At 39.1% G+C, this 25,192-nt stretch overlaps 1 protein-coding gene and 1 long non-coding RNA gene across 4 annotated transcripts in view; one reads left to right on the forward strand and one right to left on the reverse strand.

Annotated features, from left to right (window-relative positions):
- The window catches only part of LOC103218689 (uncharacterized), a 98,404-nt gene extending 79,208 nt beyond the window's left edge, over positions 1-19,196 (reverse strand). Inside the window, exons 1-2 of one of the 2 annotated variants that reach the window (XR_012094458.1) lie at positions 18,715-19,196; positions 16,354-16,485 (exon numbers count right to left, since the gene is read on the reverse strand). This is a non-coding gene — a long non-coding RNA (uncharacterized lncRNA). Of the gene's footprint in view, positions 1-16,353; positions 16,486-18,710 lie in introns of both variants that reach the window. The other variant, XR_012094457.1, reaches the window with a different exon arrangement.
- Positions 1-25,192, forward strand: part of PTPRO (protein tyrosine phosphatase receptor type O) — a 271,904-nt gene that overhangs the window by 235,527 nt on the left and 11,185 nt on the right. For both annotated transcript variants that reach the window (XM_007967763.3, XM_007967764.3), the window contains 7 exons: positions 3,119-3,154; positions 6,909-6,990; positions 16,724-16,814; positions 17,914-17,990; positions 18,568-18,702; positions 19,559-19,681; positions 24,607-24,761. In XM_007967763.3, coding sequence (XP_007965954.1) covers positions 3,119-3,154; positions 6,909-6,990; positions 16,724-16,814; positions 17,914-17,990; positions 18,568-18,702; positions 19,559-19,681; positions 24,607-24,761 — 699 coding nt within the window. The remainder of the gene's footprint in view (positions 1-3,118; positions 3,155-6,908; positions 6,991-16,723; positions 16,815-17,913; positions 17,991-18,567; positions 18,703-19,558; positions 19,682-24,606; positions 24,762-25,192) is intronic.

The raw sequence follows: 25,192 nt of genomic DNA on the forward strand, positions 1-25,192 counted from the left end.
TACTCAGGTATTCATCTGCTTGTTCTCAATCCTAAGCAGTTGGCATTTTAAGCAATAAGTGGCATTTAGTTGAAAATGCTCAGCTTTACTCATGGTGATTGCATGTTCTATTTGAAGAATGATATAATCCTAAAGTTCTTTTTAAGATTTGGGGATGGTTTCTGCTTACCTCATCAAAGAGTAAGCAGCACTTACAAAATTGGAGACTTTTAGAGTTTTGTTTTGTCTTATTTTAACCATTATAAATCCCATGTCCTTGCTATTGCTTTTTTGGAATGAATTGCAGTGTGGATGGCTTTCCAAGACTGTCATAACCATGACAAACTTATGCAGAATGTATCTTAACTTTTGAAGTCATTAGGATTTTGAACCTTCCTAATATAAGTGAAAGAGAAAAAATTACAAGTGCACAGTCGTCTATGCATATATGCTGTATGTATGTCTGATGGGGGTTATTTATTGATTTGGAAAATCTTTTGCAATGAAAAGGCGATACCCTACATGTCCCACAAAATCGTCACTGTAACATGTGCACATATTGGCTCCTTCCAGAATGTGCTTAAGTTAAAATTGCTAGCAAAGTCTTAATTTGCATGAATTTTCCCCTGGTTTTGGTCTTGTTTTAGTCTTGGAATTAGCACAGCAATTGAAAATGTAGGAACATTTGATCAGTGTTGCTGTGGAGTTTCATAATTCAATCCTGTCATGTTCCACAGCCTTAGGATACAGAAACTCTTTGGAATCAGCAAGCTCTAAATAGAACAATGCAAATTGTATACAAATCATGATTACTTATGCCAATAAGTATATGATACGTCACACAAAACGTAGTATAATTATACATTATATTGAAAGTTCATTCAATAATGAATGCGATTGAAAGAAAAAAATGTGTCTCTCCTCTATGAATCAAGTTTCTACACAGCTGCCGAGTAGTAGCAGCTTAATATTTCAGCACTGAATTTATTCAGTGTTACCCTCTTACATACATTTGTTACTTCCTAGTTTCCTTTAAAGCCTGTTTGGATAGGAAAGTATTTTTTTGTTCACTCCTGATCACAAAATATGTTGGCAGCCTCCTGACTTTACCAGAGTTGTTAGTCATCTCCGCTGACATTCTGCTTTCCGAAAGCACTGAAGTAATTGGCACTTACTACAAGAAGTAAATATGGAATTCCTAAAACTAACTAAATTACCATCACGGGGCTGAATAAAAAACACTATCAATAAATATTCCTTTAGGTTCCCAAACGTCTATACTATGCAGCTATGTCCAACATGGCAGTGTTTTTTGAGGGGATCAGGGAGAGGCAGAGTAAAAACTGGACTGATTTTTCCCTCTAAATGTCAGGTATGGAAGACAAAGAGGATGAGGGAGGAAAAAATAGAACAGGAACCATTGAATGGATTGTTTTCACTTAGAAGTGGGAGGAAATTAAAGCTACCTGAAAACCACAAACACCACTTGCCTTCGTGGATGTGTTCCTACATTTCCTGACCTGCGTTACTTTCTCTTCATCCACAAGTCCCATCTTTTCAATCAGAACATCACAAGCCCAAGTCTAGTACTCAATTGTGTTTTTTTTTTGTTTTTTTTTTTTTTTGTGACGGAGTCTTGCTCTGTCGCCCAGGCTGGAGTGCAGTGGCCGGATCTCAGCTCACTGCAAGCTCCGCCTCCCGGGTTTACGCCATTCTCCTGCCTCAGCCTCCCGAGTAGCTGGGACTACAGGCGCCCGCCACCTCGCCCGGCTAGTTTTTTTTGTATTTTTTAGTAGAGACGGGGTTTCACCGTGTTAGCCAGGATGGTCTCGATCTCCTGACCTCGTGATCCGCCCGTCTCGGCCTCCCAAAGTGCTGGGATTACAGGCTTGAGCCACCGCGCCCGGGAATCATTAAGTGAAATTCTGAGGGTAACATGGCAGAGATATTTTGTTTCAGTTCAACTGAATAAGCGTTTATTGACCACCCACTATGTGTTTCATTAACGATGCTCAGCCCTGGGGGGAAGTTATAAAGTGAGTGTAGCAAGGTGTGTACCTGCAACTAACAGTCACACAATGTGAGAAACTCTCCGTTTGCAAAGTGCTGTGAAAGCACAAAGTAGTGCTTCATCCTGCTAAAAGCTTTCAGGAAGTGGAGATATCCAAACATTCATAATTGTAAATATAAATAAATATTTGGACACATTAAAGTACTAAGATTACAACTGGTTATTTACTATAGACTGTTTATTTTCTGAAAAGCGGGTGCTTCCATCAAAATTATGTAAAGACCTCTGAGAATTACTTACAAAAAGTTTGCTATAATGTCATCGATACAATCAATCATGTTTCAACATTTATTATTTATAGAAGACAATAAGAATACAATCACAAAGTGCTTCGATAGATACTGTTAGCTTTAGATAACTTAGGTGAGTTATCTTACTTGGTTGGGTGAAAACCATTACCTTAATTATTCCCTAAACAAATATAACTAACTAAAGCATGCATTAGCATTTCTTGTGTTTCAGCTTATAGACTAGTAATGATGAAGAGCAAGCAGGAATAGGTCCAGTTCTTCAGATAGCTTAAAAATTAGTTCAAGATGAAATAAAAACAATGCCATAGTAGAATTGTATACGATACATGTCCACACTGACAGCACACATTCACATCCCCAAAGAAAAATGTCAGAAAAAGTTATTTTAGTCTTTAATTAAGAAAACAACATTCCACCCTCTCTTTATTAGTTCTCCATTTTATTCCCCAATTCTTCCTTCCTGCCTGTAGAAACTGGAGTGTTCAGGTGGTAAATACTTCAAGACATTTACAAACTGCTCTAGCAACCTAATTGACAGCAGTTAAAAATTTCATTTCTAGAACTCAGTTCTTGGCAAATGGAAAGTATAAAGTGCAGATATGTTCATGCAATCTAGTAGAGTTTTAAAAAATGAATCTGAAATTATTATTATCTTCTCATGTAGGGAAAAGTAATTAAACAAACCTGATGTGTGTTTAATGAAAATTAAATAAAACTGAGGTACCTGATGTAATTATTTAAAGCTCTTCAAGTTTAATTATTATGTTAATCAGTTCTTTTGCCCAGATAAATTTGTCTTTTCTTTTTTAATTATTAGGAGTAAAAATGGTTTAAAGAAGAGGAAACTGACAAAGTAAGTTTTTCTTACTATGTCATTTAAAAGGATGTTTGTTATAGTAATCTTAATGTTCCAATTAAAGATTGTTTGTCTTCAAATAGAAGAGATGCTTAAGAAAGAGGCAAATGCATATTATGATAGCTAAGCACAGTAATGTATTCATCGTTTATGCCTGAGTGGCAGTGGCCACTAGAAAAGTGTATCACAGAAATCACATCAGAAATAAGGACAATGTTTATCATTTCAAATCTGAGAGAGTGGATCGTTAGTAATTTTTAAAGTCTTAGAGGAGGAAATATGGTATTCTAAATACAGTATATGAAAACCTAATATTTAACTACATCAAAGAGTTTCAAAAATCCTTTTAGTATTTTGAAATTCTGTGTTTATTGCAGGAAAAGGCTTTTACTCTATTTGATATTATAATAAATACTTTGATAATGCTGTCTCAAGAAACCTGTATAATAAATAGAAAAGATAATTAACCTAGCCTGTGGTTTTCCTTATCTATTAAACCATTAAATCAGAAGGATTACGATTGTGGTGAGTGAAAATTAACCCCCAATTGATTTCAAAAGCCTATTAGATTATCACCTCCACGCCTTTTCTTAGTTATATTTCTACCTGTGAAGAGTGGAAGTTTCCTTTACATAGAGTTTGTTCTTGATACCTGCCTAGAAAGAACACTGGTGAATTAGTACAAGAAGGCAATTAGGGGGTCCAGCCAGGTCTGTGGCATCTATGCTTATGGAAAGAAATCATGAGTAATCCATGACATAATCCAAAAGAAAAGTTGATGTAAAAATGTTTCCAGTTAGTCTTGAGTGGCATATAATTTTATGGCATATATGAAAACAGAATAATTTTTTCTAAGTCAATTTCATTTTTTTATTTATTTTTATTTTAAAATTTATTTTATTGTATTTTTTTGAGATGAAGTCTCGCTCTGTCACCCAGGCTGGAGTGCAGTGGCACAATCTTGGCTCACTGCGACCTCCATCTCCCGGGTTCAAGTGATTCTCCTGCCTCAGCCTCCCGAGTAGCTGGTACTACAGGCACATGCCACCATGCCTGGCTAATTTTTGTATTTTCAGTAGAGATGAAATTTCACCATATTGGTCAGGCTGGTCTAGAACTCCTGACCTCATGTGATCCACCCTCCTCAGTCTCCCAAAGTGCTAGGATTACAGGCATGAGTCACCGTGTCCAGTCTCTAAGTCAATTTCAAAGCAGCACACATTCCATTGGCTTATACCAACTGATGTAGGAGAGATAAGACCAGACTGAATAGAGGAGAGGGTACCGTCAACTGGGAGGGATGATTTCACAGAAACAGAAAGACTTGTTACCAAAAACTATTGGTTGGGTTGGCAGGTGAGCTAAAGAGGCGGAGACTAGAGCATTTTGAAGATAGTGTCCTTGGACAAAAAGGAGAGACTATCAAGGCTTGTTCCTCCCAAGACCCAGGCAAAGAAAAGAAGGAGAAGCAAGACCCAGACAAAAGATATGGTAGAGATTAGGAGTGGTAGAACATACCCACACGCAAAAAGAACTCACATCAATTCAGCTTCCGCCTTCCCCTCTCATTTTCCTTTGAGTCCTCTCTCCTTCTCTAGAAGACAGTTCTTGAGAGGCTTTCTTCTCACCTTTTTATTTGCCTTCTCTACCATTTCTCTTTCACTCCAAATGCCCCACCACTACCGTGTCCCCCTGGTTCCCATTTTCTATCTCCACCTGTCTTCATTCCATCCTTCCTTTCCCTCACCACCTCTTTTCTTTTTTCCTCTGTAGGTACTTGTCCTTTTGGTCTTTGCTCCCTTCCAGCTTTCTTTTTCTTCTCCGGGTCATTCTCCTTCTCCCTTATGTCCATTCTTCTGTTTGCTATTCCTTCCTCTCTCTCTCTTTTTCCCTCTGCTTCTTGCTTTTACTTCTTTTAACCCATAAATACTTTGTCTGGTTTGCCTTCAGTGTACATGTGCCCATTTTCCTAGTAACAAGATGAAAGCCAGAGTTGTTAAATCCAACTTTAAGGCCAATACACAGCCCAAAGACACCAGCCAGAGATTTCTGTTCTAAGGGAGTTCATTCCAGGAGAGGAGTCCCAAGTTTAGCCCATTATTTTGGAAGGATAACAAGTTTGAAGTGGGACAAATTTTGAACCAGGACTTACTCTCCCTGGATTCCAGTGAGAATTCTACTGCTTAGTAGACATGCGATGTTGGGCTACTCAGTTAACTCTCTTAGCCGTGGCTCTCTCAGCTGGAGCTTGGAGCTAATGTTGTCTATTCCTACCTCAGGGATGGATTAAGCAAGATAACGCATGTGAATATTTATGAAGTGTAGCATGTTTTATAAATGAGTTATTATTATTACGTAAAAACATTTCAGTTTAAAGTATTCTCTGGAAGATATAATGCCCTCTAAAATTTACTAAAATATTAGCATAAATGAATTCATCAGATTAGCTAATCAACAACTTTAAATGAGCATTATTAAATACTATGTATTTGCTAATTGGACATAAGACCACAGATAGGCCAGGAGCAGTGGCTCATACCTGTAATCCCAGCACTTTGGGAGGCCGAGGCAGGTGGATCACTTGAAGTCAGGAGTTCAAGACCACCCTGGACAACATGGTGAAACCAAATCTCTACTAAAAATACAAAAATTAGCCAGGCGTGGTGGCACCTGCCTGTAGTCCCAGCTACTTGGGAGGTTGAGGCAGGAGAATCGCTTGAACCCAGGAGGCAGAAGTTGCAGTGAGCCTAAATAGTGCCACTACACTCCAGTTTGGGTGACAGAGCGAGACTCTGTCTCAAAACTAAAAAGACCACAGTTAGATGATATAGGCTGAGTAACACGGCACAAGACCAAGGGAAGGGTCAACTATAAGGACCCTGCCAAAGTGGAAAAGCTTGAGTCAGATGACAGAATGTGGCATTCTGCAGAAGCAAAGAGCTACTTTAGAGAGCAAATTGGTTTAGGTAGGCTCTAGAGGAGATAAGCAGCTACAGAAAACTACAGGAGATAAAATTGGATTCTTATTCTAAAAAAAACGAAGTGAGAACTGCTGCTGCAGATGCAGAAACATAAGCTCAGATGTGTTACTTGATTGAATCTAGATATGCAAGCCTCTAAAGATGACACTCCAGTGAGACCCTGGGAGCTTTCTGGACAAAAGTTTCATCCCACTGATCCAGCCTCTGCTTTGGGGAGACTGTAGCTAGCAGCACAATTCCTTATACTTGTAAAGCTGTTGAAACTTACAAAGCTCTTTATATACCGTATGTCAACCTCGTAGCTATAACTACTGTATTTTATGGATGAGAACATTGACTCTGAAAGAGTTAGGTGATTCTCTAGGATAACACAGTCAATAAAGCAAAACCATAATTGAAACAGGTCTTTGGAATCTATTCCTTTGTTATTTTCCATATGCCAGAGTTTTCTAGAGGCAACATATATGGGGGTGTTTATATGAGTATGCGTGTATATAGTACTGTACTGCTAGAGTAAGAGTCAAGTGAAAATCTAGAGATTTCTCCTATCAAGGAAGCTGGATATGTATGCCTTTCTTTTCAATTGCAATATATTAAGGATTGGTAACTTGAATCAAAAAAAAGAAAAAAAAAAAAAGGTGAGTGCTAACCTTAGAGAAGTAAAACTTCTGTTTTCTCCAAGAAAATTAAGAAGTATGATATTAAACAATATATTATACCTATCAGCAAGAATTTTAAAATGTATATATATTTCTTTGTGTTTGGCAAAGCCCGGTTCAACTGGATGACTTTGATGCCTATATTAAGGATATGGCCAAAGACTCTGACTATAAATTTTCTCTTCAGTTTGAGGTGAGTTGGTTAAGGCATTTTCTACCTTCTGTAATGGAAAGGGCCTGGGAATTGTGGGGTTTGTGTTGGGATCAAGTCCCTGCTCACTGGCAGTGCTTGTGATGTGTTTGCATAACAAAAAGGGTGTTGGCCTGGCAGGGGGGGGGTGGGGGGGGCGGGGGGTGCTGATCTGCGGGTTCAGAGCAAGGGCTGTCAATCCTTGCTTACTGGGCAAGGCCTCAGGTGGCACAAATGAGGGGAAGAAGAGAATAGGTGCAGGTACTAAGGTGGCAAACATAGGTATAGTAGAAGTCATCATTGAAAACCAGGGAAATCGAGAGTACAAGAAGAAAAATGCAAGCTGAGGCATGAAGCCTGAGGTAGAATTTCCCTTTCAGGGGATTTATAGAGTTTCTCATGCTTCTTAGGCCACAGTAGGGGCGGATCGTGGATAAAACTGACCCCCTTTGTGTCCTGGGCATATAACATCCTGGAGTGGGGCCTTTCAAACTGTAGGACTCCTGGCATTCTACTTAATAATTTTTGTGCAGTTTTATTTTCTTTCCTCGGATAAATTGGGAAGATAAATTTACACATGATTTGTGTTAAGAAAAAGATTGCCAACATCTCTTTTTTTTCTGAAGGACACATATTTCTTTGGATCTAAAACCATGTGTCAAAAGAGATGGAAGTGAGTCTAAGATCTCAGCAGTGTGGGGGAAGATAATTAGTTCTCACTTTTTCTTTCCACAAATTTTATAGCTCATAACAGTCTAAATGGCCTCCCATCCTTCAGCTTTCTATAGCATGGCTTGAGTGTTCAGTGATTCAGGGAAAAGGGGAAGATAAAGTGATTTTTCTAAATTCTGCAGTTTTTTTGTTTTTTTTTATAAAGCCTTTTAAGTGCTCTTTTCTACTAAGGTAGCTGCTTTTTCTTCATTTTTTAAAATCATTTCTCCTTTCCACTTATCAGTCAAGGACAGCTGTAGTCTGCAAAAAGCATCAGTGGTCCTGGTGTGGAGACACTAATGGTGAATTTGAGGATGAGAAGAATCTTATACATTACCAAATACAAAGACCCCTAACTACCACCTGTGTCCTGAAAAATTCTACACAGAGCCTGCTCACTTATCCATTGCACGCAGGTGCATAGGAAATTATAGATGCTACACCAAATGCTATACTCAAAGACATTCAATTTGAATTGGAAATGAATGAGGAGGATGGCATTTCAGAAAGTATATCAAGGAAAGGAGGAATTTTTTTCTAAGCAAACATGAGGCAAACCTGAGAAAATAAATAGCTAGATGATTCTGACAATGGTGATAGAAATCATGGTGTAGCTACACTTTTAACCTTATTAAAGTCACATTTTCTTAATTCCTGCATGCCTTTGGTGGCACAGCTAGGATCATTACCTCCGCTGGCAACTCACAGTTTATGTCTTGAAACCCAAGTGTAACTATCACTGTTTCTGAATTGTATGATTATAAAAAATTCAACAAGTCATTTTCCAGTAAACATATTCTTTTAGTTGTGAGTGACAAAAACATAGCACAAACTAGTTTAGACTAAAGGAAAGGGGGTTTATTCAAAGGATACTAAGGTATCTCACACAATCAAAGAAAGGGTTGAGTAGTTAAACCACAGGGAGGGAAGCAGCACAGTTTCAGGAATGACTGGAGCCAGGGACTAGAGCCCTGCAGAGGCCCCTCTATTTCTCTCTCTGCCTTGGTTTCACTTTGTTTCACTGAACACCGAGCTCTTTTTCTTTTTCTTTTTCTTTTTCTTTTTTTTTTTTTGAGACGGAGTCTCGCTCTGTCGCCCAGGCTGGAGTGCAGTGGCACGATCTCGGCTCACTGCAAGCTCCGCCTCCTCGGTTCAAGCAGTTCTCCTGCCTCAGCCTCCCGAGTAGCTGGGACTACAGGTCCCCGCTACCATGTCTGGCTAACTTTTGAATTTTTAGTAGAGACAGGGTTTCACCATATTGGCCAGGCTGGTATCGAACTCCTTACTTTGTGATCTAGCTGCCTCGGCCTCCCAAAGTGCTGGGATTACAGCCGTCAGCCACGATGCCCAGCCCAACCTCTTTTTCACAATGAAAAGCAGCCAACAACAACCTTTGAGCACCACAGCCTTTTGTTTCCATGGTTTCCAAAGGGAACTATTGTCTCTCTTGTTTGTAGTTTGAAAATTAACAGGGGAGGATTTTGATGGATAAGCCTGTGTCATGGTGCCCATTCAAACCAATCACAGCCAGAGACGGCAGATGCACAGAATCTCTAACTAGAACCATGTGGTCAAGTAGCAAAACCTAAGAAGGGCATTATCTCCCAATAAACAGAGGGTATTGGGAGAACCAGGCAATAAGTGATGAGCATGCTGTCTTTAGATATCACAAAACTGTGAAAAGCAGAATTATAAATTGTATGTGCTAAATGTTCAATTTATAATATGCAGAGGGCTTCTATACATTCAATGGATAAATGAATACATTTAGCCTGACTTCATAGGATTTATAAGGGAGTCAGGAATGTGCTAAACTAGGAATCTAAAAACCTGAATCCTCACTACAGTGTGGCTACTAATTATTAACATTTTAAAAAACATGTTTTTTTCTTAACCAATTGATACATAACGAATTGGGGGGAATGATGTATTACCTACAGATTTTTTATGTAGTGAACATGCTCATGTATAAGTTTCAATTTATCCAACTACTTTGTTGGAGTAATTCCTATGGATTGAAACTGCCCAGGCAAAGTATATGCAAAATCTGCATTTTGAGTAAATTTCCCATAAGTAGAGTGAGCTTTCCCAGTGTTTGCGTGTTACCCACTTCCTAAAACTATACAAACAGTAGATATCCACATTTGTAATCATTGATAATGTAATATTACAAAGAAATTACTTTTCCATCTGTTAACGGTAAGCTACATCATCTTCATATAGCACTATTATTCATTTGTGTTACTTCATTTTCCTCTGTTTCTTTTATTTTCATGTACCTTATAATCTTCATCATTTTGTTACTGATTTCTAATAGCTGATTTATGATTCAAGAGGTTAACATTTTGTCGAGCACTGCAAATGAAATACCATTTTTTTCTCATTTTTTTATATTGGGGTTTTATTTGGAGTTTGTACAGAAGCCGTGTGTTGAAAAATAATCATGTTCTGCTTTTTTAAAGTACATTTTCTCATCACCTTAGTTTCTTTATGTATAAAATGGGTGAGTTGAACTAGATCAATGGTTCCCAACTGGACAAGGACCAGTCAGCCCCCAGAGGAAATCTGAAAATGTGTGGGAGTGTTTTTGGTTGTTATGATAGCTTAGGAGGAGGATGCTAACAGTATTTTATGGAAGAGGGACAGGGCGTTAAATGTTCTTCAATGAGTGGGGCAGTCTTGCACAATGGAGAACTGTCCTAGACCAAATGTGTTTGAGAAATATGGGTTAAATATGGGATGAGGCTACAACCAAGCTTTATAACCCATGTGTATTAGTCAGGGTTCTCCAGAGAAACCAATGGGATGTTTATATAGAATGAATATGATTTATATAGAGAGAGATCTATTTTAAGGTATTGGCTTATGAGGTTATGGAGGCTGGCAAGTCTGAAACCTGAATGGCAGGCTGGCAGGCTGGAGACCCAAGGAAAAGTTGAGGTTGCAGTTTTGAGTCGGAGGGCAATGGGGAGGCAGAATTCCTCCCTCCTTGTGGGACCCATCTGTTCTCTTGAGGCCTTCAACTGACTGGATGAGGCCCAGCCACATTATGTAGCATAATCAGCCTTCCTCCAACTCTACTTATATAAATGTTAATCACATATGAGAAAAACACCTTCACAGCAGCAGACTGGTGTTTGGCCAAGCAACTGGACACTATAGCCTGGCCAAGTTGACATATAAAATTAACCATTACACCATGATTTGAAGGTCTTTAATACTGTTATTTATTATGATGCTCTCTTCATACATTTCTATTCTTAGGACATTATTGGTCATATATGTTATTAATTGGGTGGTAAGTCCTGACATTGTTTACATGTTCTGGTGGGAAAATACAACTTACTCTCTAGAGCTCTGTTTTAAGTCACAGGCTTAGACTGTATGTTTGGGACTAACATTTGCTCAAGCAGTGGCCCACTGGTCCAATTTACTTCCTTCTTCATTTGACAGACTTCAGGTATTACCAGTCCTCAGTCCCATTCTGCCCCCTACATCCTCAGTGTCAGGGTTTCCTCGCTGATTTTCATAGAAGTATTGTGCTCCCATGCCTGATTTCAGGGTGTATGCTGGACCTTTCACATGGCAGCCCTCAAATTTTTTTGAAATATATTGATAGCTAATTGAGGCTTAAGGAAAAAAATGCTCCTAGCTCTAATGAGAATTCAAGAGGGTATGAGATGACCGAATCACCTTGGTCTAGATAATTCCAGCAGCTGAACTTTTACTTGTTCTGTTTATATTAATGCCTAGTATTTGTATTCATTTTTATGCTGACATTGAAATATCACATTTGCATTGAGAAATTACATCATTTATAAGCATTTTGCAAATTGAAACCAATGTCTGGATTTACATATACTACCAATACAGCTGTAAGTCATACATGAAGCTATATGAGTTACTAATTTGTGTTTACTGAATATATTTCTTCTTTCCTCTGAATCTGATTTTAAATCTGCTAGAAAGATTGATTATCCTTCTGATAAAAATATACACCTTTCCTTTAAAAGTCTTGGGACCCAGGGATTAAAACAGGTTCCTCATTTTTTATGTTTCACATGGGAAAGATTTTGAAGAACCAGACTTTATAACCGAAATGTGAGAGTCCAGAAGACATATCACATATTGCTCATTCTGCTATTAATGTCTGTACTTAGTGTTTGATCAGGATACTAGTAAAGGCCCTCACCATCTCTGTTCAGACATGTGGCTGCAAAGATAAAAAAAAAAAACAAATAAACAAACAGGAAAACCAGCTACAGAACTGGCCGTGCAGTTCACAAGAGGTGACCTTTGATTTCTGGTAGTAGAATTTACTTGCTATACATGGAACTTCTTCTGTCAACACCACTGGCACATTGTTTCTCTTCACTTTTTCCATGCCTACAGACAAGTAATCTAGTAGTCTAGTTCATCTGGCTCTGATGTCCAACCTATCCCGAAGCAAACACCAAAAGCAAACTGACACTGTTACAAACCCTAAGACCAGAATACAGATTGTGCTGTCCTCAGAAGATGATGTTGCAGGTTATGGGCTGAATATTTGTGACCCCCCAAAATTCCTATGTTTAATCCCTAACCCCCAAAGTGATGGTATTTGGAGATGGAGCCCTTGCTAAGTAATTAGGATGAGATGAGCTCATGAGGGTGAGGACTTCATGGTGGGATTGTTGCAGGACTTTTCCTTAGTTCAGCTAAAGATGAGGTCCTTGTCCATCCCACAGCCATGAAAATTTAGGTCACAGGCTGTTTGGAGGGTGAGTAAAACAGGGTTTTATTGGGTGAAAAGGAAGAAAAGGGAGAAACAGGGACTCTCACTAGGCTGGAGTCCCTGCTAGAGCACTTCCCACCGGCAGCTTGAATCTCAGGTTCCACACAGGAAGAGGAGAGACTAGGCTCCTTCCCCACTGCAAACATGGTGAACTTCCCGAGGCTTTACCTCTGTCAGCAGGCTAGTTGGAGTTTCTCCAAGGACCCCCTCCTACCTGACTGTCTCAGGATTAGCCAAGACAAGATGCATAAGAATGAAATCTACCTTGTTGGCATCTTGATCTTGGACTTTGCAACCTCCAGAACTGTGAGACATAAATCTCTACTGTTTAAACCACCACTCTCTAGTGTTTTGTTATGGCAGCCCAAGTCAACTAATATAATATATATGCTTGTGCTTTGCTTTCCAAGACCCGTATGCTTCAAACACAGCCAACAAAATGTAGCCTGCTATTGGGTTTGGGTGACCATATTAGTTCCTATGGCTGCCATAACAAATTACCACAGTTGTGGTAGTTTAAAACAGCAGAAATTTATTCTCACAATTGCAGAGCCAGAATTCCAAAATCAAAGTGTCAGCGGGCCATACTCCCCTTAAGGCTCTAGGGAAGAATTTTTCTTTGCCTCTTTCAGCTTCCGTTGGCCACAGTGACTCCTTGGCTTGCATCTGCATAACTCTGATCTGTCTCCATCTTTACATTCCTTTTCCTCTACTCCAGGATGATCTCATCTTATGTTCTTTAACTTAATTACAACTGCAAAGACACTTTCTCCAAATGAGATCACATTCACAGGTTCTAGGGGTTAGGACATAGATGTATCTTATTGGGGATCACCAATCAACCCACTACAGATGACTGTATAGTCTAGAAAAAAAGGGTGATAAATTATATTTAGAAACAAAACTGACAAAAGAAAATTCAAAAATGATTTATGTGGGTTTCAGGTTTATCACTCCATACTTTGTCTTCATAAAGATTTAAGCCAATGGAATTTCCATATGGTTGGAAAGAAAATAACTTCAAAGCTGCTGAACTGGAAACTTAATATTTTATTTTCCACTTAGTGACAGGCTAAATTACAAAGGCTGCTAAGCATATTGTGTTTACATGCAGTTCCCACTTTGCTGCAATTCAACTTTGGCAACTTCCACTTACAGTGTTCAGCCAATTAAACCTCTCTTATCAACTTAGAGTATTTACAGCAGGAAAGCAACACACAATTAAAGTTCTATCAGTTTAATCAGTTTCCACATGTGCTCAAACACTCAGCCTCAATCTGGTTCCACAATTCCTTTTGTATCTGAGGCCTTTTCCTGTGGCTTACCAGTCTGTCCCCAAAGCAAGGAAACTGGGGGAAGAGTTATTGGTCTGCTGGCATAAATGGCAAAGGAGGAAGAAATTGTGGAGCCAGGCAAAGCAAAACAAAGAATCATCACAAGAGTATTTCACAATGATTATCAATAGTGCTGTATTAGTATTTGTTGAGTTAAATTATTCCATTTGATAGTCACTATAAAAAAGGAAGGTATGGAGAAATTACTAGCCTTATCTTACAGGTAATTGAACTGATGTTAAAAAAAAGAAAGTTAACTACCCTTCCACGAACATATAGTTTATTAAGTGGCACATCAAAATATGTGAGATATTTTGAAAAAATATCTATGCAGGCATTTTCTAAAGGAGGTAGATTTCTAAAATAATTTAAGCAATTTAAATAAGCTTATAACCACCAAAAGGAACTAACCTAAACATTACACTGATTTAGTTGAAATTTACTAAAAATAAGTTGTTTCTTACAAGAAAAATATAGTCAACCTTTGAATACCCTTTAAAATGGAATGCTCCATTATAAAGTAACAATGGCAAGCATCTACCTAAATATATTTGGCAAGTAAGTGCTTGAGATGGAAGAAAACCAATTTTGTGAGTTGAAAATCAAATGTAACATAGTTTGTATGTAAGACTAACATCAACTTAGTTATATTGTCATCTTGAAAAGCCGAAAGTGATGAGAAATCAAAGGAAGAGAGAAATCTGGGCAAATTTTTTTGGTTCATCCATGTTGGCTACAGTCAGGCAACCCAATGCCATTAAGCACAAGGTAATTTGCCACCATGGATCTTCTATTTAAAAGCATCAGAAGACCCAATAACTTGATTAATAAAGCATGTGCTTTGCAAAGAACACTTGAATAAAGACACAAAGGGCATGAAAGAGATATCCCTATTCAATACTAGAACATGGTCCAGTGTCTCCAATTCTCTTCAACAGTGTTAAAAGATGCTCCAAAATTCTTCTCCCAGGAAAGTATTCCTCCAACTTTGATTCCTTGAAGTAATAATTGGGAGGAATTATGAAGAGTAAAACTTGGGCTCAATATTAACCTTCTATAAATGTAAATAAAATTTCTAACAAGTGATTTCTGCCTCACTTAATAGTCTTAGAGAAAGATGCACACTACGTGGGTAATCCTGCTTATACACAGTTATGTACACTGTTTACTAATATTCCTCTAAAATTTGTATAGGAATATAACTAGATCCACTGCATTGGCTGTGCATTGTACAACTCCAGTGGACACCATTCACATAGACCACAATGTGAATGATGCCTCCAGGAAATACAGATGGCCTGACCACAATCCCCTTGTTTCCTATAAGATACACGGCATAGCAACTTAGAAATCCCCCTTACCCCATAATATACCATTTTTGAAGTGTGACGGTTATTTATATAAAAATTTCCTATCAGTGCACCTTCTGAAATGAGGTTTATAAGAGTACCAATATACGGAGGCAGACATTTGAATGTTCTTATTCTCACTAAAGGATTTTACCCAGCAACTACAGATCCATCTTTATGTTTGAGGTTTCATCACCAGATATTCAGATATTTATTACCAGATATTTAGTGCTTGTTAATCCTATACTTTTTTTTTTTTTTTTTTTTTGAGGCGGAGTCTTGCTCTGTCGCCCAGGCTGGAGTGCAGTGGCACTATCTCGGCTCACTGCAAGCTCCGCCTCCTGGGTTCACGCCATTCTCCTGCCTCAGCCTCCCGAGTAGCTGGGACTACAGGCGCCTGCCACCACGCCCGGCTAATTTTTTTTGTATTTTTAGTAGAGATGGGGTTTCACCGTGTTAGCCAGGATGGTCTCGATCTCCTGACCTCGTGATCCACCCATCTCGGCCTCCCAAAGTGCTGGGATTACAGGCTTGAGCCACCGCGCCCGGCCAGTTTTTTTTGTTTTTTTTTTTTTTTTGAGACGGAGTCTCGCTCTGTCGCCCAGGCTGGAGTGCAGTGGCTGGATCCCAGCTCACTGCAAGCTCCGCCTTCCGGGTTTATGCCATTCTCCTGCCTCAGCCTCCTGAGTAGCTGGAACTACAGGCGCCTGCCACCTCACCCGGCTAGTTTTTTGTATTTTTTAGTAGAGACGGGGTTTCACCGTGTTAGCCAGGATGGTCTCGATCTCCTGACCTCGTGATCCACCTGTCTCGGCCTCCCAAAGTGCTGGGATTACAGGCTTGAGCCACCGTGCCCGGCCTAATCCTATACTTTTTAACATGGAGATTGTTCCCTACTCCTTTCTCTAAGTCTCATTGCCTACAAGAAAAAAAAAAAAAGTAGATTCCTTCAGAGAATAGGAAAAGTTTATACAAATTTCATAAATTTAAGTTACCCTATTCCTCCAAAAATCTGAAAAACATTTTTATTTTCAAATTTTTCATACCCTGAGTATTATACATATAGCTCTTACTTCTCCAAATGACCACTAAGTTATCCAAGGTATTTATGTGTTGTATTAGATAGCTATTACCACAGTAATGCTATATGAGAAACAACCTCAAAATCTCTACAATAACATTTACTTTTCTCACTCACGGGTCTGTGGAACAGCTGGGGCAGTTCTGCTTCAGGCTATGGGTCAGAGTCAGGTCTGCCCTCTGTGTCTCCTCATTCTGGGACTAGCAGCTTCCCTGGTCATGTCCTTTTCATGGCAGACATGGCAGGCACCTAAGAGGGCAAACCAAACAAGCAAGTGCATTGAAAGCTCCTGATTGGACTTGATTTCTACCTAAGATCATTGGCCAAAGCAAGTTGACAATAGTGGGGTGGAAGAGTACACTCCGCCTCTAATGGGAGCCACTGCAGTGTCATATACCAAAGGGCTTGTGAGCAATAAACCAGTGTGAACGATAATCCAATTCACACCATGTGTGGAAATCTCAAATCCATTCTCTGTCCTTTACAGGAGTTGAAATTGATTGGACTGGATATCCCACACTTTGCTGCAGATCTTCCACTGAATCGATGTAAAAACCGTTACACAAACATCCTACCATGTAAGATCATCAATTGTGCCAATCCTACTCATGTCTTTTAAGGGTTGAAGGACTGTCATTGCAGATTAATCAATTTCACCAATCTCTGACCACATCCAGCTGTGGTCTGGATCTCAAGGCCACATCTGAGATTGCATTGATCTCACTCCGCTTTGATGTCTTTAGATCTTATCATATGGAGGAAGATTTAATTATTGTGCTTTTAAATGAATTGTATCTGAACAAAAAGACTGACCATTTGACCCTTTAGAGATTAGAAAGCCATAGCCAAATTGGGGACTGGATCATTTGTACTCTCATAAAATATTTTCAGTCAATTCATTGATAATGGAAAGAGGCAAATTGAAAGGCAATGCAATATATTAAAGTTCCTTCTCTAACTTCTGACAAGTTATATAGTTGCTTAGCATTTTGTAATAAAAAGCAACATTCAAGAAAAAAGGTAATATAAAGTAGTTACAAAACAATTAAAATACATTCCAGTTATATTTCACTTTTCTCTCTGCTACACGCTGTGGGAGCTAGGCACGAATGGAAAAGTGAGAAAAGGAAGGCTGAAAACACTCTAGAAAGAGAAGTCTCTTCTTGATATGGTTTCTTGATGAAATTAGATATATTATCATAATAACACTTCACATCTGTCCACAGTTCAGAAATTACTTCTTTCATTTAATGTCCACCTACAAAAGAAACCCATGCATCTTCTCTTCTCTAGGCCTCCTTAAAGTACTGAACTCTCTGGACATCTCTAGGTGAAATGCAAACTGTGTGCTTAGGCTACATACTATAGCTGTCCAATCAGTCTCACAGATATTTTAGTTCCTGAAATACTCTGCACAACCCCTAAACAATCCTGGAAACAATTCTTTCAAGGACAGGAGGGCTGGTAGTAAAAAAAAAAAAAAATAGCGGTTGGAAGATAGTCACTTATTTATTTAAACAACAAACTAAAGTTGAAGAATGGCTAAAATATCAGGCTAAATATTATTATCTACCTACTCTGTCACTGACTGATTAACGTAATATTGGATAGAGAGGGTCAAAATAATTTTTCCTTCCATCCTGAATTTTAATATTTTTTTCTCCTTATTCTCTATAGATGACTTCAGCCGTGTGAGATTAGTCTCCATGAACGAAGAGGAAGGTGCAGACTACATCAATGCCAACTATATTCCTGTAAGTAGAAAAAAAAATCAGGCACCCTAGTGCTAACCCAGCCAGAGAAAGACTAGCAGGGCCATACGGATGTGTCAAACAGTTCAAAAGAGAACCATTCCCAACCCAGCAACTGAATTCTAAAAAGTTTGCATTACCACATTTCATAATAAAGAATACAAAAAAAAGTCCATAGACTAGTAATGTTTCTATTTCTTTATAAAGGACCAATGAAAGGGAAAGTAGAAAGGCTAAAGATCACCTATCTTGTGTTTAAATTTGTTTCAGCAACCAAATTCAAAGGGTTCCACGCTAACACCTGCACTTTTAAAATATAAAGATCGTTATTATTGTCATAAAAAGGTGTGGATGTGATTTTTGCAGCCTTCTGGAGAACAATGCTTACAATCACACAGACTAATTACGGTCAGTTATCTGATAGCCTCTTTGATTAAAAAAGGAGAAAACGTTACATAGGTGTGTGATCCTTTGCCAATTTTATCACCAGTAAATTTTCAGTTTTTTTCCCATAGGCGTTGAGCAGCATTTGGTGTTGACAGTGGCTGGTTAGGTGACAATTTTGTCACTTATCTTTCAGGGATACAACTCGCCCCAGGAGTATATTGCCACCCAGGGACCACTGCCTGAAACCAGAAATGACTTCTGGAAGATGGTCCTGCAACAGAAGTCTCAGATTATTGTCATGCTCACTCAGTGTAATGAGAAAAGGAGGGTACGTACTTACTGAAGCAGTTCCCACTTAGCAGCAAAACCTGCCCCAGCGTCTGCCACTGATGAAATGCTTGCTGTTTTCAAAGTCAAATAAAACATAGAGACAAAGCGCTAAATTTAAAACATTGTATTCGGGAAGCAAGAATTACGATTTGGGGGCAAACACACAGACCTGGTGGTCTTTGCAATGTTCAAAGGAAAAAAGAGAAGGTTGGAAGTCTTCTAAAAAGGAGAAATACTGCATATTGTTTTGCAGGAAAGTTCATTAGCACTAGTAAAGTTTCGGGGAGCTGGCAAGCTCAGATTGGTGAATGGATGGTGGTGGGTAAAACTAGTCTCAGAGTCGCAGCAGGTTGTTTCAGTTGCTATTAGATAACACTGGTTTTAAGTTACTAACGGCAGTTTCGGCAATCAGGGTTTACAGAGAATTATATTCGTGGAACAATGTTACGCGTTTTGAGTGCTTTTTTTTTTTTTTTTTTTTTTTTTTTGAGACGGAGCCTCTCTCTGTCGCGCAGGCTGGAATGCAGTGGCGCGATCTCAGCTCACTGCAACCTCTGCCTCCCGGGTTCAAGCGATTCTCCTGCCTCAGCCTCCCAAGTAGCTGGGGTGTTCTGAGTGCTTTATCCCCTGACCCCTCAACTCTGTTTCAGTTAGGTATGATAAGAATGACCCAAGTCATGTGATAAGAATTCACACTATGTAGCAAAAACGATTGTATTTGCTTTATGTTTCATCTTCACCACGGTCCTATCTAATTCGTCACAGGCAAATACCTTTGTTTTCCCTAAGTGAGCACAGGCTTAATTGCTTTCCTAGCCTGTTTGTTTTAAACAATTGTTTTGTCCTCGCTCCAGGTGAAATGTGACCATTACTGGCCATTCACGGAAGAACCTATAGCCTACGGAGACATCACTGTGGAGATGATTTCAGAGGAAGAGCAGGACGACTGGGCCTGTAGACACTTCCGGATCAACTATGTAAGTCACCAAGCAGAGAGCAGGTGCTGTCCCTGTGCTGCCACCTACCCCACCACCGCTGGGCAAGTGCTGGGAGACCACCCCAGTGACTTCGAGCTTTGCAATGCTGCATCCTTCAAGAGGAAAAATCCACTTTCAGTGTCATTGTTCCCCATTTCATCAGTGATGGTAGGGATGATATGGTTGGTCTGGAGAGGCTGAGAAGATGCAGTAAAAAGTCTGCACTAGTTCATCTCAAATTAGTTCAGGATCATAGAAGACACTGTTAATCATTGCTTATCAGGCATCATTGAGGACAGAAGTGTTCTCATTACTTATATTAATCATATATGAGTATAATTAGGGTCCATAAGGCACACTTACATTTTAAATTAAATAATTAAACCATGAGTTAGTAGTTTGGGTTTTGTTTGTTTGTTTTTTCTCATTTTGTTCTGGTTTGGTTTTCATTGTTTGGAAGGTACTTCTAGGTCTTATTAATCATAATTCCCTATCGCTCTTGAAGGGCTATTGATTTCTGATTGATAACACACCCCCAAAAAAAAAAATGTCCGTTTTTCTCACAAGGCCTGCCACCTTTCTGCTGACAAGTCTCTGAGCAAACGCTGAATATTTCTGTGACAGACTTAGGCGCTAACATCCATCGAAGTCATGCCATTGACCTCAGCCTATAGAATGTAGAGTTTTTACTATTAATAGTCCTCTCCACTTGAACATGCTCTCTATGAAGGCAAAATTGAATAGGAAAGTTCTCACTGAGATGTTCTTCCCTGCTTAGAAACAATCCTTTCTAATAGTTAAGGAACTAGCAAATTGTAGCCTGTGGAACAAATTTACCCACTGCCTGTTGGATAAAGCCCATGAGCTAAGAATGGTTTTTACATTTTTTTTAATGGTTAGCACGGTGGTTCATGCCTGTAATCCCAGCACTTTGAGAGGCTGAGGCGAGCAGGTCACTTGAGCACAGGATTCCAAGATCGCCTAAGCAACACAGGGAGACCTCATCTGACTAAAAATACAAAAATTAGCTGGCGTAGTGGTACACACCTGTAGTCCCAGCTACTCAAGAGTCTGAGGTGGGAGAATTGCTTGAGCTCAGTGGGGGGAGGTTGCAGTGAGCCAAGATTGTGCCACTACACTTCAGCCTGGGCAACAAGAGCAAGACTCTGTCTATACACACACATACACACACACACAAATCAACAAAAAAATATATTTTGTATGAAATACTATATGTAAATTATGTGAAATTTAGATTTCAATGTCCATATATAACATTTTATTAGAACACAGCCTGCATTGTTTACGAATTGTCTGTACTGCTTCTGTGCTACATCAAGCTTGAGTAATTGCAACCGAAACTATATGATCTGCAAAAACTAAAACATTTACTAACTGTCCCTTTGCGGAAAATGTTTGCTGACCCTTAAAATAGGCAATGGAAACAAAGATTGCCCATATCAATACAACGTAAGAACTTGATACTGCCTACTTATTGATATGTACAAGAGATAAATCACTTCTTAATCATTGTTAACTGGCAGTTAACAATGTCTCTTATGACCAGGAGAATTGAGGCAAATTCCTGTATAACTCTAACAGACTGTGTTTTGTGTTGTGTCAGTCGTTTGAAATTCACATTGCTTCCTTGTTAAGCACGTTTTTACTCAAATGCAGCGTTTCAGCTTAAGTGTCACCTCCTTTGTGGAGTCTTCTCTGGGCTCGGACACTATTAGCCCTTTCCTCCACTGGGGCAGAGTCTCAAGTAAGCTGCTTTATCGCAGCACACTATAGATAGTTACAATTCTCGCTTTTTGTGTCTGCCTCGCCAGTATACTGTGAGTTTCAGAAGCAAGTGCTATATCCCTGTGGAATGAATAAATCAGTGAATGAAGGAGTTATTTCAAAAATAATAAGGCACTTGTAAAGCATCAATAGACTTTCCATCAGAGAAAATATTTGTCAATCCGAATGCCATTTGAACTGTTTTTTGTTCTTAGCTATTTCAATTGAAAAGCCAGTGCAAACTGATAACCAAATACAGTACGAATCTGTCCCTAGGTTTGCACATAGGAGAAAAAATTTCAGGGCACAAAATAGGGTCTGTTCCACTGCCTAGTCTGTTGACAAAGAAGAGTCACATAGATTATTGCATGGTCAGTACTATGCTTCTTGTCCTTGGTCTTAAATGATGACCTGTCTTTCAATGACAATCATGTGAAGGACTTGAAAAATAGGAATAAAACATTTAACAGCAGGGTTTGCTTGTAAGGAATTTACTTGTTACAAGCATCTGGTACCAGAGTGCCCCCTTTTGGCCATAAGCATGATGAATCTAAATGCTAAGCTCCTACAGTGAAGGCTAAGTTGCCCAAAGAACATTGTGCTGTGCTAATTAATATATTTTTCAATTTGTTTCATTTTTTTGTTTATACTCTTCTTTATCCATTCCATTTTGATATGTGGAAATTTTCCAATTACAAAAAGATAAAATTACATAAATAAGGAACTCAAGGTAAGAGAAATTTAGGAATAGCTAAGTAAGATAAAACCAGAAGAGTTTTCTCCTTTAACAAGAAAGGAGAAAAATGACCATAACACACAACTTGTCACTTCCTACTACTTGGAACTTGGCACGAACTGAGTGAGAGCTGGAGACTAAAGATCATGAAAAACATGTTTGTTGCCAGGGACTTTGTGCCTTGCTATTCAGGTTGCTATTCAGGCTGACCCCAGTTCCAGGACCCCTGCCTTGTAGCTGCAGAGAAACTAACTACAATTTAATGATTTCCTGATTTTAAATGATTTTAAATTATCTTGCACTTTTTTTTTTTTTTTTTTTTTTTTTTTGAGACAGAGTCTCACTCTGTCGCCTGGGCTGGCGTGCAGTGGTATGATCTTGGCTCACTGCAAGCTCCGCCTCCCAGGTTCACGCCATTCTCCTGCCTCAGCCTCCCGAGTAGCTGGGACTGCAGGCGCCCACCACCATGCCAGTTAATTTTTTTGTATTTTTAGTAGAGATGGGGTTTTACTGTGTTAGCCAGGATGGTCTCAATCTCCTGACCTTGTGATCTGCCCACCTCGGCCTCCCAAAGTGCTGGGATTACAGGCGTAAGCCACCGCACCCAGCCCACCTTGCACTTTTTAACTGAATACATTTTCACCTCAACCGTGCTGGAATATATATATTGGCTACAATGTACATGTGTTATACAAATTATGATCAGCATTTGAACAGGGCAAGCATTTTCCTGAACTTCCCTGGCAACCAAAGTTATCTGGTGACTGAGTATTCTTAAATCCTCATGACGTTGCATAAGTAAATTATTCTGCACAATTCATTATGCCCAAGATAGTTTCTCAACATACTTCCTGAAGAGAGCAGTGAGGGTAGCCAGTGTCTTTGTAGACTTCACGTTCTGTGTATCTAAGCCAAAATTCTTGAACATAGTAGGGGAGGCGCTGCACGCTACTGGGGATATATTAGGTGCCAAGGGTACAATGGGTGTGGGGGAGGTAATAACTTATGCATATTTAAATAAATCTTACATGCTTACTTACACATTTTATTTTTGAATTGTCTTTATACATTTATTTTCTGCTTAAGACCACTGACTCGTTGGAATTCATTTCTCTTTTAATACCTGAACTTAAACCTTAGTTCAAAACTGACAGTGAGGTCAAGCTTCCCTCCTTTGCAGTTAGGATATAGTATTCCATCCTCTGAGTGAATTCTAGGCTCTTCACAAGTTTGAGGAATGAGGGATGAATCAGACCTTCATGAAGCCTGGGTTTGGGATATTTCTGACAGTTGATAAGTGAAGAATATATCACTCTTACAAATTAGTTGGAACTAAAAAGAATTGATCTGGAAAGATCCACCTTCTAGTTAATATGTACTCAGTTCAGAGGGAACAACAATATATTTGATGTATGGGTTAATAGGAATAGGATACATATACAAGTTATACTCACTTACTAGGGATTCCCAGAACCAACCATACAATTGCATGGAGCTGGATGACAGTGAGTGATAGTAATGAGGTACTAGTAAATAACAATATCACAAACATGATTACACTTAATCCACACAACAACTCTTGTTATAAGTATCATTAGGCCACTTTTAGATATGAGAAAACTGAAGCTCAGTGAGTTGGTACCTCTACTATCAAAGCCCAAGATAAGGATTCTCATATACGTGATTTTGTGAAAGTGCATTCTTGGGGAAAGCCCATAAGGGAGCAAGGGAAGCAGATTGATAGAGAAGAAGCCCTACAGAGAATTCAGCTGAAGTCTCACCTGTGCTGGATCCCACAAACAATGCTGGGGCATGAACAGCACCATGGTATTGTCTCACTCTGAAAGAGGCTGGATTTTTGTACCCCACAATTAGTCAGGCATTAGCTCTGGGCTGCCCTCAGAAGGAGAACGCAACCTCTTAGGCATTTTCCGTCGAAGCCCCTCTGTGCAGTGGAAGGCAACTATCAAGAGATGGGTACTGCTGTGCTGTTCGCAACAACTGGGAAAAGTGTGCCTCAGGCTGGCAAAGGTATCTAAAGGGCACCAACAGCACTTTCTACAGTGTTTAATTCATTAGCCAAAGCTGATGCAGCTTCTAAATGACAGAGTCAGGATGCAAACCCTAATCTGCTTAAGCTTTTGTCCTTAATTACACAGGTACAGATTAGCCTACTTATCCTACTATTTGAAGCTTTATATAATTAGCGTGTTTTTTTTTTTCATTACCTATTTTATGCCAGATATGGTGCTCAAAACTAGAAAGGATGGAAAGTGTATTGACCAGGTGTGGAACATGGCTCGACCTTTTTGCGTGATTAACCTGTGATCGCTAGTGGAGTCCTGGGTCATCCTAACAGTGAACTGAAAAATTAATGCTTGTTTTTGGCTTTTTTTCTCTACAGGCTGACGAGATGCAGGATGTGATGCATTTTAACTACACGGCATGGCCTGATCATGGTGTGCCCACAGCAAATGCTGCAGAGAGTATCCTGCAGTTTGTACACATGGTCCGACAGCAAGCTACCAAGAGCAAAGGTCCCATGATTATACACTGCAGGTAACCTCATCAACTGCATAGTCTATTAAATATTAGGAGTTGATTCTGTAAGGGGAATAGCTCACCATTCCATAAGCCCTTATCAGATTTAGTTGAAAATTAAATGAATTCTGATTTTTTAAACTATGATTAATTGATGTCTTACTATATACAATATTTATTATGGCTTTCTTGTATCTATACCCTATAAGATAGATGTTATTATTCCCATTTTTAAATGGAAAAAAAAATAGAGAAGGGTAGAGATGTTAAGGGATTCACACAAGTTCATACAACCAGAACATGGAGGAGTTAGTATTCAAATCCAGGCATGCCAATCTGCAAAGATCATGCCCTTAATATGTGATATTATCCTGCCCCATCAAGGATTCTGAGTAGTTACAACATGGACAAATACAAGGTGAAATTATAGAAAGCTGATCACAGCTCGA

The sequence above is a fragment of the Chlorocebus sabaeus genome, chromosome 11 (genome assembly GCF_047675955.1).
Source record: "Chlorocebus sabaeus isolate Y175 chromosome 11, mChlSab1.0.hap1, whole genome shotgun sequence".
NCBI lineage: Eukaryota > Metazoa > Chordata > Mammalia > Primates > Cercopithecidae > Chlorocebus > Chlorocebus sabaeus.